This window comes from Terrapene carolina, unplaced genomic scaffold, assembly GCF_002925995.2.
Source record: "Terrapene carolina triunguis isolate 2854851 unplaced genomic scaffold, T_m_triunguis-2.0 Scaffold90, whole genome shotgun sequence".
Classification (NCBI taxonomy): Eukaryota; Metazoa; Chordata; order Testudines; family Emydidae; genus Terrapene; species Terrapene triunguis.
This window is the reverse complement of record NW_020664441.1, coordinates 2,559,194-2,571,486: the sequence shown is the minus strand read 5'-3', so window position 1 is coordinate 2,571,486 and position 12,293 is coordinate 2,559,194. Positions and strand designations below refer to the sequence as shown.

Sequence of the window (12,293 nt, the reverse complement as noted above, 5' to 3'; positions counted from 1 at the left end):
CAATCTACACGGGAGGTCCACTTCCTGGACACCACAGTACAAATAAGCAATGGCCACGTTAACACCACCCTATACCGAAAACCCACCGACCGCTATGCCTACCTTCATGCCTCCAGCTTCCACCCCGGACACACCACACGATCCATCGTCTACAGCCAAGCACTGAGGTACAACCGCATCTGCTCCAACCCCTCAGACAGAGACCAACACCTACAAGATCTTCACCAAGCATTCTCAAAACTACGATACCCACACAAGGAAATAAAGAAACAAATCAACAGAGCCAGACGTGTACCCAGAAGCCTCCTGCTACAAGACAGGCCCAGAAGAGAAACCAACAGAACTCCACTGGCCATCACCTACAGTCCTCAGCTTAAACCTCTCCAACGCATCATCAGTGATCTACAACCCATCCTGGACAATGATCCCTCACTTTCACAGACCTTGGGAGGAAGGCCAGTCCTCGCCCACAGACAACCCGCCAACCTTAAGCATATTCTCACCAGCAACCACGCACCGCACCATAACAACTCTAACTCAGGAACCAACCCATGCAACAAACCTCGATGCCAACTCTGCCCACATATCTACACCAGCAGCACTATCACAGGACCTAACCAGATCAGCTACAACATCACCGGCTCATTCACCTGCACGTCCACCAATGTTATATATGCCATCATGTGCCAGCAATGCCCCTCTGCTATGTACATTGGCCAAACTGGACAGTCACTACGCAAGAGGATAAATGGACACAAGTCAGATATCAGGAATGGCAATATACAAAAACCTGTAGGAGAACACTTTAACCTCCCTGGCCACACAATAGCAGATGTTAGGGTAGCCATCTTACAGCAAAAAAACTTCAGAACCAGACTCCAAAGAGAAACTGCTGAGCTCCAGTTCATTTGCAAATTTGACACCATCAGATCAGGATTAAACAAAGACTGTGAATGGCTATCCAACTACAGAAGCAGCTTCTCCTCCCTTGGTGTTCACACCTCTACTGCTAGCAGAGCACCTCACCCTCCCTGATTGAACTAACCTCGTTATCTCCACACTGATTTATACCTGCCTCTGGAGATTTCCATTACTTGCATCTGAAGAAGTGAGGTTCTTACCCACGAAAGCTTATGCTCCCAATACTTCTGTTAGTCTTAAAGGTGCCACAGGACCCTCTGTTGCTTTTTACAGATTCAGACTAACACGGCTACCCCTCTGATACTCAGAGTTTCTAGAGAATGTTCCCTCCCCTTTCCTAACCGGGGGGAGCGGGATTCTCAGAGTTTAGCTCTGCTTTGTCCAGGGCGCTATCCAGGAAGAGAGCTGCTGATGAGAGAGCAGAGAGCTTGTTCATCAAGAACATGGAGAAGGAATGTTGGAGAGGGAGAAGGTGGGGGAGGTAATATCGTTTATCGGACCAACTTGTGCTGGAACACGTGTTGGAGAGGAAGACAGAAGAGACAAATAGGGAGCTGAAGGAGAAAAGGGGATATTTTAAACTGCTCCCTGCTGTCTGCCTCAGTATGTTTAGCAGCAGCTTGTGTCCCAACAAGTACCTTCAATTTTTCTATTGACTAATAAACCTCAATTAAGAGCCCAATAGAAAGGAGTCCAATAGAAAGTAGAGCTGCAAACAGCTGCTGAAAAGGCAGCCAGGCTACCAGGGAACAACAGAAAGACAAAGGGCCCAGGGAGTCTGCAAAAAAGGGGGGAATTTAGAAGAATTAAAGTAGCCAGAAATATATTCAAAATAGTGAAGAAAAGGGGACTTCCAGTGAGGCCCCTATGGAGCAAAGCACTAAGTATCTGTGAGACTTTAGGATGTGCTAAAAATTAAGCACATGTTTAAGTGCTTTCCTGAATTGAGACCTACAGGCAGATCAAAAAATAGGGGAATAAATGAAAAATGTTGCAGAAATATTTTCACCATTTCCCCCCCCTCCAAAAAAATTGACATCAATGAAATTTTGAAAATTTCATCCAGCTCTGCCTCTTACCTTTTACCTGCTATTTTCTTTTCTCTGCATAGTAGGCACTGTCTTTTCTAAGTGGAAAGACACATTGTATAATTCACCCCATGAGCCATATTCTGATAACAATGAGACACTCCCGGAAATATATTAGCTACCTATTGGTAGGCTTCGCAGGTGACTAAGGACTGCAATAGCCAACTGCTATGGTTTATTGCTGTGGTCCTGATAAGTGAACTTCCAAAGTGTCAAGGCTTGTGTCAGGGTTCCCTCCCCACTCTGAACTCTGGGGTACAGATGTGGGGACCCGCATGAAAGACCCCTAAGCTTATTTCTACCAGCTTAGGTTAAAAACTTCCCCAAGGCACAAATCCTTTCCTTGTCCTTGGACGGTATTGCTGCCACCACCAAGTGATTTACACAAAAATTCAGGAAAAGGGTCACTTGCAGTCCCTATTCCCCCAAAATATTCCCCCAAGCCCCTTCACCCTCTTTCCTGGGAAGGCTTGAGAATAAAATACTAACCAATTGGTTATAATGTGAGCACAGACCAAACCCCTTGGTTTTTAGGACACTGAAAATCAATCCGGTTCTTAAAAGAAGAATTTTATTAATAAAAAACGTAAGAGAATCACACATCTGCAAAATCAGGATGGAAGGTAACTTTACAGGGTAAGTAAAAAGATTTAAAACACAGAGGATTCCCCTCTCACTCTGCTTCCCAGTTACAAAACAGGAATGAAATTACCTCTTAGAATAGGGAAAATTCACAAGCTAAAACAAAAGATAATCTAACGCATTTCCTTGCCCTTACTTACAATTTTTGTAATCTTTGATGGATCATTTCAGGTATGTTTTCAAGAGATGTTTTACCTGCCTGGTCTCTCTCTCCATCCAGAGAGGGAACAAACAAAGAGAGCACAAACAAAGCCTCCCTTTACCCCAGATTTAAAAGTATCTTCTTTTCTTATTGGTCCTTTTGGTCAGGTGCCAACCAGGTTATTTGAGCTTCTTAACCCCTTACACATAAAGATTCAGTACAGCTACCCAGGAGGGATTTTATGCTACCCTTATCTGTACGTATATGACAGCTTGGCTTATATGAAGCCCTAAAATTCAGGCAGTTCTTTTGAACTCCCAAAATTACATAAGCAATGAAATTGCATTTTTAAGTGAATTTAGTGTTTATAAGAGGTCCTAAGACTGAAAAATCAAGCTCACTATTTACCCTGGAACATACACAGCATGTGTAAGTGACTGTTAAACCAGCCACAGGGCTTAGAACTTGGAAACCTTCAACACTAGAAGGAAAGGTCTCTACTACTTGAGCTAGCAGATGGGAAGACTTAAATGGCTGCAGCAGCAGCCTTATAAACCTTCCATGTGGCTCAGCTACTAGAGGCAGACAAGAACTCCACCCTGTCCTAGCATGGCTTGCATATGGACAGTGCAACATTAGTCCCAAACCACCTCACCAGCGCGCCTCACCCCAGGCCTACTGGGACCAACTCCGAAGGTGAGCGTCTAAATCAGCTTTCCAACCCAGTCAGTTCTTGGCCTCTCTTCTACAGCCAAAAAGGGGGTCAGTTACTTCAGAGTGGAGGACGCTGTCCAAATTCTTGTAGATTCTTGTCCAAATAGGAACTGGACTGAGACGTCCAGCCCCCTTCACGTAATCTGTGAAATGTCAGATGGGAGCAATTCTTTGTCACTAGTCTGGGTTGGAGCTGGTCACATGGAGGTGAAAGGCCCCAAATCCAGTTACAATTTCCCCAAGAAAAATCAGGGGTTTTGGTCATGAATGTTCTAGTATTTCCAGGGGGGGAGTTGGGCTTTTTTTTTTTTTTTTTTTTTTTTTTTGGGCTGATTAAAAAATCCCCCTGGAGAAAGGCCAAGCTGTTCTCATGGCATCTTCCCATTCTCAGTCCTATCTGAAGTACGGAGTTGTGGCAAGCTCAAAGCATAGGCTAGTGGTGCTGAACTGAGAACCAGTAGAGCTGAGTTGATTCCTCACTTTTCCGGTAACCTTCGGCAACTCCCTTCACCTCTCTCTGTTTCACTATCCCTCTTGTGTGTTTAGATCATAAACTTTTTGGGGCAGGGACTTGATTGGAACCTCTAGCCGTTATCATAATATGAGTCAGCCGGGCTTATCTAACTTTCCCAAAGAAGTGCAGGGTTTGCATTGAGTGTAAAGGTTCAGGGCTGGTTCTTATATCTTTTTTCTATTACATTTTTATTACAATTTTTCAAAATATATATACAGAATAAAAAACCTATATATAAACTTCTCATAATATATTAACCAGTTGCTACCTAATCTTAGCTGTACTTGAAGCATATTATTATTATGTATATGTATATATATAATATGAACGGTTAAAATATAAATCAATTATTTGTATTATACAATTTACAAACAAACAACATTTGTTTATCAAAATTCAATTAGTTAAAGCAAAATTATTAAATTAACCTAAAGAATAAAAGCAAAGTTCAGAGGAGAGAGATAGAGATGGGGAGGGAATGAAATGGGTAAAGAGAAGGGGGAAGTAAGGGAGCCCATAAGTTTAACAGGATCATTCAGACACTTCCAGGAGAGCATCCCATATCTCTGAGAATTTTTCTTGGGTATGTCTGTTACAGTACACACGTCTTTCCATGGTGGCCATGCTTACGATAGCTATGCTCCAGTCGTCAATTACACTTTTTGGACTTTCATGCTTGTAGTACTGGTCTTTTAGCAATTACTAGTGCTCTGCTTAGCCAAAAATTTTCCATTAGGTTGAAAATTACATTTTTAGCTTGTAGCACAATTTTATCTGATAGAAAAAAAAGTAACTCTGCAATTAAGTTCTGCCCAAAATGTGGGAGCATTCCTAGAACACATAGGGGGGCTAGTTCTTATTTTAACCAAACCTGTTCTCTGCCAACACACAACCTGACCCTCTGCACATCTCTTTCAGGTGAGAGGCAGCCTGGGAATGAACATCACTAGTGCCATCTTCTCAGGCATTGGGATCATTCTCTTCCTAACGGAGCTGATTATTAATGCGTCAGATTACAGCCACGACTATGAGGTATATCTTTGGTTGGTAAATGGCCAGACTCTGCCATAGAATCATAGAAATGTAAGGCTGGAAGGGACCTCAAGAGGTCATCCAGTCCATCCCCCTCCACAGAAGCAGGTTAAGTCTACCTGGAGCATCCCTAACAGGTGTATTTAAAATACCAGGTGCCTGGAATTGTCCCAGGCCTTTGACCCCAGGGTAGAAACTATCCATATGTTCAGCTCCAGACTTTCTGATTTGGTTCTGCTTGATAAAGCCGGTGTCAAAACTCCTGTCAATGTCAAATATCAGGCAGGGACCAAGTTTTTCTTCTGTTTTGTACAACACCTAGCATAATAGGGACCTGGTCCATGACTGGGGTTTCCAGCTGCTATCAACATACAAATTAATAATAACTCCTATTGATTTCAGCAGGCATAGAGTTGGACTCCAATGTCTGTTTTATTTTATTTAATCCCACTTTGCACAGATGGGGACACTGAGGCACAGGGGAGTGAAGCTATTTGTCCAAAGTCACAGGCAAGCTAGTGGCAGAGCTTGGAACCAAATCCAGCTCTTCTGATTTGTAGTCCAATATTTGATCCGCTAGACCACACGGCCTCCCATGGATCCAGGCTCTATGATCCTCCATCTTGACAAATGGCTGCATCTCAGGGGCGCAGCTCCCTGCAGACCCAGGAGAAAACAGAATCCTATGATCTCCTGACAGTGGTGTGGCTCCATGCATCACAATTACCGGGGCTGCTGAGTAGTTTGAATGAGGAGGAGAATTCTCTGTGCCTGGGAAGAGAGAAGAACCGGGACTGCATTTCTTCATTCCCAGAATTGGATTCCCCAGTGCGTTCCCTCACGGCAGCCCTGTGCAGTGTGTTACCTCTAGCAGTCAAGAGTAATTAGCATCATCTGTGGTTTTGTGCTCCCCAGGGTGCTGCAAAGGGGATCATGGTCATGCTGTTCTTGATGACCATCCTGGAGTTCTCCATCGCTGTCTCAATCTCATACTTTGCGTGCCAAGCCATCTGCTATACCCCCAACACCGTGAGTCTTTCAGCTCTCAAACGGGACATGAATCAGAGCATGTGGTGAAAGGAAGGAAAGATGTTTGCCTGAATGAAGGGCCCTTTCTGATCATAGAATCATAGAATATCAGGGTTGGAAGAGACCTCAGGAGGTCATCTAGTCCAACCCCCTGCTCAAAGCAGGACCAATCCCCAACTAAATCAGATAGGAGGAGTATCCCTGGGGAAGGGCCTAAATGTGTATGAGGGAGGCAGTGATGGAGGAAATGACAGGCCCTGATTTAGTCCTGGTTGAAAATTTTGTCAAATCATTTTTTCGATGGGAAATTGGGGTTTCGACTACATGAGAATTTTAGCAGAAAACACCTGCTTTCTCCAGAAAATATTGCTATTTTGCCAAAACACTGATCACCTGAAAACTAGGACAGTCAAATGATTAAAAAATTAATGGTGATTAAAAAAATTAATGGCAATTAATCGCATTGTTAAACAATAACAGAATACCATTTATTTAATTTTTTTTATGTTTTCCATATTTTCAAATATATTGATTTCAGTTACAACACAGAATACAAAGTTTACAGTGCTCACTTTATATTTATTTTTATTACAAATATTTGCACTGTAAAAAAGAACTAAGAAATTGTATTTCAATTCACTTAATGCTAGTACTGTAGTGAAATCTCTTTATCATGAAAGTTGAACTTTAGAGCCTACAAGTCCACTCAGTCCTACTTCTTGCTCAGCCAATCGCTCGGACAAACAAGTTTGTGTACATTTGCGGGAGATAATGCTGCTCGCTTCTTGTTTACAATGTCACCTGAAAGTGAGAACAGGTGTTCATATGGCACGATTGTAGCTGGCGTCACAAGATTGGGCAACAAAATGGCAAATGAAATTTAATGTGGATAAATGTAAAGTAATGCACATTGGAAAAAATAACCCCAACTGATACATACAATATGATGGGGGCCAGGGCCGGCTCCAGGCACCAGCTTACCAAGCAGATGCTTGGGGCGGCCACTTCGGAGAGGGGCGGCACGTCCAGGTATTCGGCGGTAATTCAGCGGACGGTCCCTCACTCCTGCTCGGAGCGAAGGACCTCCCGCCGAATTGCTGCCGCAGATCGCGATCGCGGCTATTTTTTTTGTTTTTTGTTTTTTGTTTTTTGTTTGTTTGTTTGGCTGCTTGGGGCGGCCAAAACCCTGGAGCCGGCCCTGATGGGGGCTAATTTAACTACAACAAATCAGGAAAAAGATCTTGGAGTCATCTTGGATAGTTCTCTGAAGATGTACACGCAGTGTGCAGAGGCGGTCAAAAAAGCAAACAGGATGTTAGGAATCATTTAAAAACAGGATAGAGAATAAGACGGAGAATATATTATTGCCCTTATATAAATCGATGGTACGCCCACATCTTGAATACTGCGTACAGATATGGTCTCCTCATTTCAAAAAAGATATACTGGCACTAGAAAAGGTTCAGAGAAGGGCAACTAAAATGATTAGGGGTTTGGAGAGGGTCCCATATGAGGAGATATTAAAGAGGCTAGGACTTTTCAGCTTGGAAAAGAGGAGACTAAGGGGGGATATGATAGAGGTATATAAAATTATGAGTGAGGTGGAGAAAGTAGATAAGGAAAAGTTATTTACTTATTCCCATAATACAAGAACTAGGGGTCACCAAATGAAATTAATAGGCAGCAGGTTTAAAACAAATAGAAGGAAGTTATTCACACAGCGCACAGTCAACTTGTGGAACTCCTTACCTGAGGAGGTTGTGAAGGCTAGGACTATAACAGCGTTTAAAAGAGAACTGGATAAATTGATGGAGGTTAAGTCCATTAATGGCTATTAGCCACGATGGGTAAGAAATGGTGTCCCTAGACTCTGTTTGTCAGAGGGTGAAGATGGATGGCAGGAGAGAGATCACTTAATCATTACCTGTTAGGTTCACTCCCTCTGGGGCACCTGGCATTGGCCACTGTCAGTAGTCGGGATACTGGGCTAGATGGACCTTTGGTCTGACCCAGTACGGCCGTTCTTATGTTCTTATGTAAGATATTTACGTGCCAGATGCACTAAAGATTCATATGTCCCCTCACGCTTTGACCACCATTGCATAGGACATGCATCCATGCTGATGACAGGTTCTGCTTGATAATCATCCAAAGCAGTGCACAGTCACTGACGCATGTTCACTTTCATCATCTGAGTCAGATGCCACCAGCAGAAGGTTGATTTTCTTTTTTGGTTGTTTGGGTTCTGTAGTTTCTGCATTGGAGTGTTGCTCTTTTAAGACTACTGAAAGCATGCTCCACACCTCGTCCTTCTCAGATTTTGGAAGGCACTTCAGATCCTTCTTTGTATTTTGTCAAATCTGCAGTAAAAGTGTTCTGAAAATGAACAACGTGCTGGGTCATCATCCGAGACTGCTATAACATGAAATATATGGCAGAATGCAGGTAAAACACAGAGCAGGAGACATACAATTCTCCCCCAAGGAGTTCAGTCACAAATTTAATTAACGCATTCTTTTTTTAATGAGCCTCATCAGCATGGAAGCATGTCCTCTGGAATGGTGGCCGAATCATGAAGGGGGTTATGAATGTTTAGCACATCTGGCACGTAAATATCTTCCGATGCCAGCTACAACAATGCCATGCGAATGCCTGTTCTCACTTTCAGGTGACATTGTAAATAAGAAGCAGGTAGCATTATCTCCCATAAATGTAAACAAACTTGTTTGTCTTAGCATTTGGCTGAACAAGAGGGAGGACTCAGTGGACTTGTAGGCTCTAAAGTTTTACATTGTTTTGTTTTTGAGTGCAATTACGTAGCAAAAAAAAGTCTACACTTGTAATTTTTCACTTTCACAATAGAGATTGCACTACAGTCCTTATATGAGGTGAACTGAAAAATACTATTTTTTTAATCATTTTTACAGTGCAAATATTTGTAATAAAAATAATAATATAAAATGAGCACTGTACACTTTGTATTCTGTGTTATAATTGAAATAGATATATTTGAAAATGTAGAAAAACATCCAAAAATATTTAATACATTTCAATTGGTATTCTATTATTGTTTAAAAGTGCGATTAAAACCACATTCATTTTTTTTAATTGTGATTAATTTTTTTGAGTTAATCACATGAGTTAACTACTATTAATTGACAGCCCTACTGAAAACCAAACTATTTAGACTCAAAGTGGAACTCTGGTGCCTAGTGGCAGTTGTAGTTCATTTTCCATTATGGGCCGTGTCTTGCAGCATTTATATCTCCCATGATACACCATGGGCAGGGACCTTTGTGACACATCCCCTCCCCTCACCAACAAGGGGAAAGTGATAAATCATGGGAGATATAGTCCTGCCAGTGAACACAGCTCATACAGGACAATGAAAGTATAAGGCACCCAAACTACAACTCCCATGAGGCACTGTGGTTCCATGTTGAATCAAAATATTTTGGTGGTTGATAGATTTTTGCTGACATTTTTGGCAGAGGAAATAACCCTATTTTCTGGCACTTTTTACCCTGATTCCTAACCAGGCTGCTGGCACCACGATCCAAGTTACTGAATCATTTTTTATGGGAGGGGGGAGTAATCCCAGTTTTCACTGCCACCACATTGACCTTCATTGTCAGTGTTTTAATTTCTGTGGGGCTGCATTTCATCTTCCCGCACCAGGTAGCAGGGGGGTGAAGGGGGGACGACAGGAAACTGTAACTGGGACAGAACCTGAACTGCAATCCCATCCTTTTGTGCCACTGAAAGTCACTGGGTCTCTCCAGCAGAGAATTCCATCGGCATGGAATCCCCACCTGTCACAGCCAGCTCTTACTCCCTTGGTGTAGGGCATGTATTGAGGCATGGACGGAGTCCCTTGTGCTTCAGCAGTACCTGACAGGTGGACAACTCCTTTGGAGTCATCACCAGTCTTTGTTTTAGAGCAGCTGTTGGGGCTAGCACAGAGCCAACCATGGAGTCATGATGCCACAAACTGCTCATGATGCTGCAAACTCCCCTCCCAAAAGCTACAGCTGTGGACATTCCCTCCAGGGACAATGTTTCTAGCCAGACAGGAAAATAAATGAATCCAGGCAACAGGAAACACCTTGTTTGGAATACAACTCACTGCTGTGAGGCTGATGTGACTCTGACCTTCCCAAAGGCTGGCTGGCTGCCTCCCATGCAGCAGTTCTCCTGGCCCTTCCTCTGAGCATCTTTGAAGAGTGAAGGGGGTAGCTGAGATGAGGTTAACCCATGGTTGACCTGGGAGTAGGAAGGCTCACACACTGATAAACTAACATTTTCTCAAACTGTGTTGAAAACTGTGTTAAGTTTTTATGAAAAAAAAACCCATCTGTTTTTGTCTAAATTTTCCAGACATTTTATATTTTATATTTTTTTCAGCAGAAATTCAAATACCAAAATATTTTGACAAAACCCAAAAGATTTCAATGTAGAAATGCTGTTGTGGTGCCTAATGGGGGTTGTAGTTTGAATGCCTCATGTTGCCATTCTCCTTTGCAGGCCAGGCTCCTTAGTCTGACTACAACTCCCAACGTTGTCCCCCTCTTAGTGAGGGGAGTTGTTGCATCCTGGGAGTCCCTGGCCATGTTACATCGTGGGAAATGTAGTCTAGCCAGTGAGCCTGATCCGTAGCAAAGAATGGGGACGAGGCAAACAAACTACATCTCCCATGAGACACTGCAGCATCTCCAAATTGAAAGCCTTAAGTTTTAGGACTGTCACTTTTGGGATGAACATTTTAATTTTTCCCAGGAAACTGGATACTTTTCATGAAACAATTCATTGAGTTAAACATAAAAGTTTAGAGTTTGGGGGTTTATTTGGTTTTCTTTTTCTTTGAAAATCAGCTTGTTGACAGGAAATTTTCAAGCAGCCCTAGTAAGGAGCACAGAGGGATGCTCTGTGGCATAGTGAGACCTACCACATTAACCTTTTAAGTGCCCCACGCAAACCTGCTGCAGTCAGGACCCAAGAGAACTTCTAGTTTCCGTATCCAAAATGTCATCAACTATATCAAGAGACCAGGGTCATGTTCTGTGACATTGTGGACCCATGACCCTCCACAGGGAAAATCCTACTGATAGCGAGTAGGGTGTTGACAGTGATGATGGCACAGATTCATCCCTGGTGTAATTCCAGTCACAGCAGGAGAGTTACACCAGGGACGCACCTGCCCCAGTTATAAGAACTAGAGGGATGAGGAAGATGGTGGTGGTAGTGCTGAAAAATGTGTTGATGAAAGGGAGTGGAAGAGTGAGGAAGGTGATGGGGGTGAGCATGGCGGACTCAGAGAAGTGATGGTGACAAAGAACGTGAGGAAGATACTGGAGCAAGAATGGAGAGCTGAGGAAGGTGATGGTTGTGAGGGTGTGAGGGCTGATCTCTTTTGTTTTGCAGGCCATGTTCATGCCATATGCTGCCAATGCAAATTTTGGGATTCCTTCTGCACCAATGGCCTCTCCGCCACCTTACACCAATGTGGCTTATGACCCCAAAGAAGAGATCGAGCAAGGGGCCTCATAAAGAACTCCTGTGAGAGATGGCTCCAGCAGCAGCTCCTCTGAGATGTAAAACTCAACCCCGTCCTGCATGATAGATCTCAATCCATTTCCTGAGTGCAGTTCTAGAACCCAGCTCCGTCACTCATCACAGAGAGAACTCGTTTCAATCAGCTTCTCCCTGGCTCTGCACCATTCATTGAATTCACATTACGCAATGAAATAAGGTGATAACTCACCAGCACTATCCAGCCCTCAGAGACTTTGGCCCTGAATGTTTCCCCTGGCCACTTCTTCAATAAAGCTTCAAAATGGATCCTGAGTGGGTTGTTTTAAAGCATTTGTTCACAGATGCATGTGGCATGTGTGTGCATCTAGCACGTGTGCATATAGCATGTGTGCCTGTGTGTACATGTAGCATATAGATGTGGGATGTGTGGGTAGGTGGGTGCTTGAGTGTGAATGTGGTGTGTGCATATCCAAGTGTAACTCTCACCATATACATGTGGAGCAAACGGTCTCCTTTCACCCGTATCAGACATCACAAAAACTACTATTACAATTGGCACTAATTTGCTTGGGTCAGGCCCCAACTCCTTTTACACACTTTCTTCCTTTGGAATCTGGCAGAGGCACTAAGGCCTGGTCTACACTACGAGTTTAGGTCGACTTTAGCCGCGTTAAATCGA

The 12,293-nt window shown here is 43.2% G+C and overlaps 1 protein-coding gene across 1 annotated transcript in view; it reads left to right on the top strand.

Moving 5' to 3' along the window:
* The window catches only part of LOC112123267 (membrane-spanning 4-domains subfamily A member 15-like), a 19,078-nt gene extending 7,449 nt beyond the window's left edge, over positions 1–11,629 (top strand). The window contains exons 4-6 of the mRNA XM_026650503.1: positions 4,940–5,053; positions 5,969–6,082; positions 11,504–11,629. Coding sequence (XP_026506288.1) covers positions 4,940–5,053; positions 5,969–6,082; positions 11,504–11,629 — 354 coding nt within the window. The remainder of the gene's footprint in view (positions 1–4,939; positions 5,054–5,968; positions 6,083–11,503) is intronic.
* Positions 11,630–12,293: the final 664 nt, after the last annotated feature.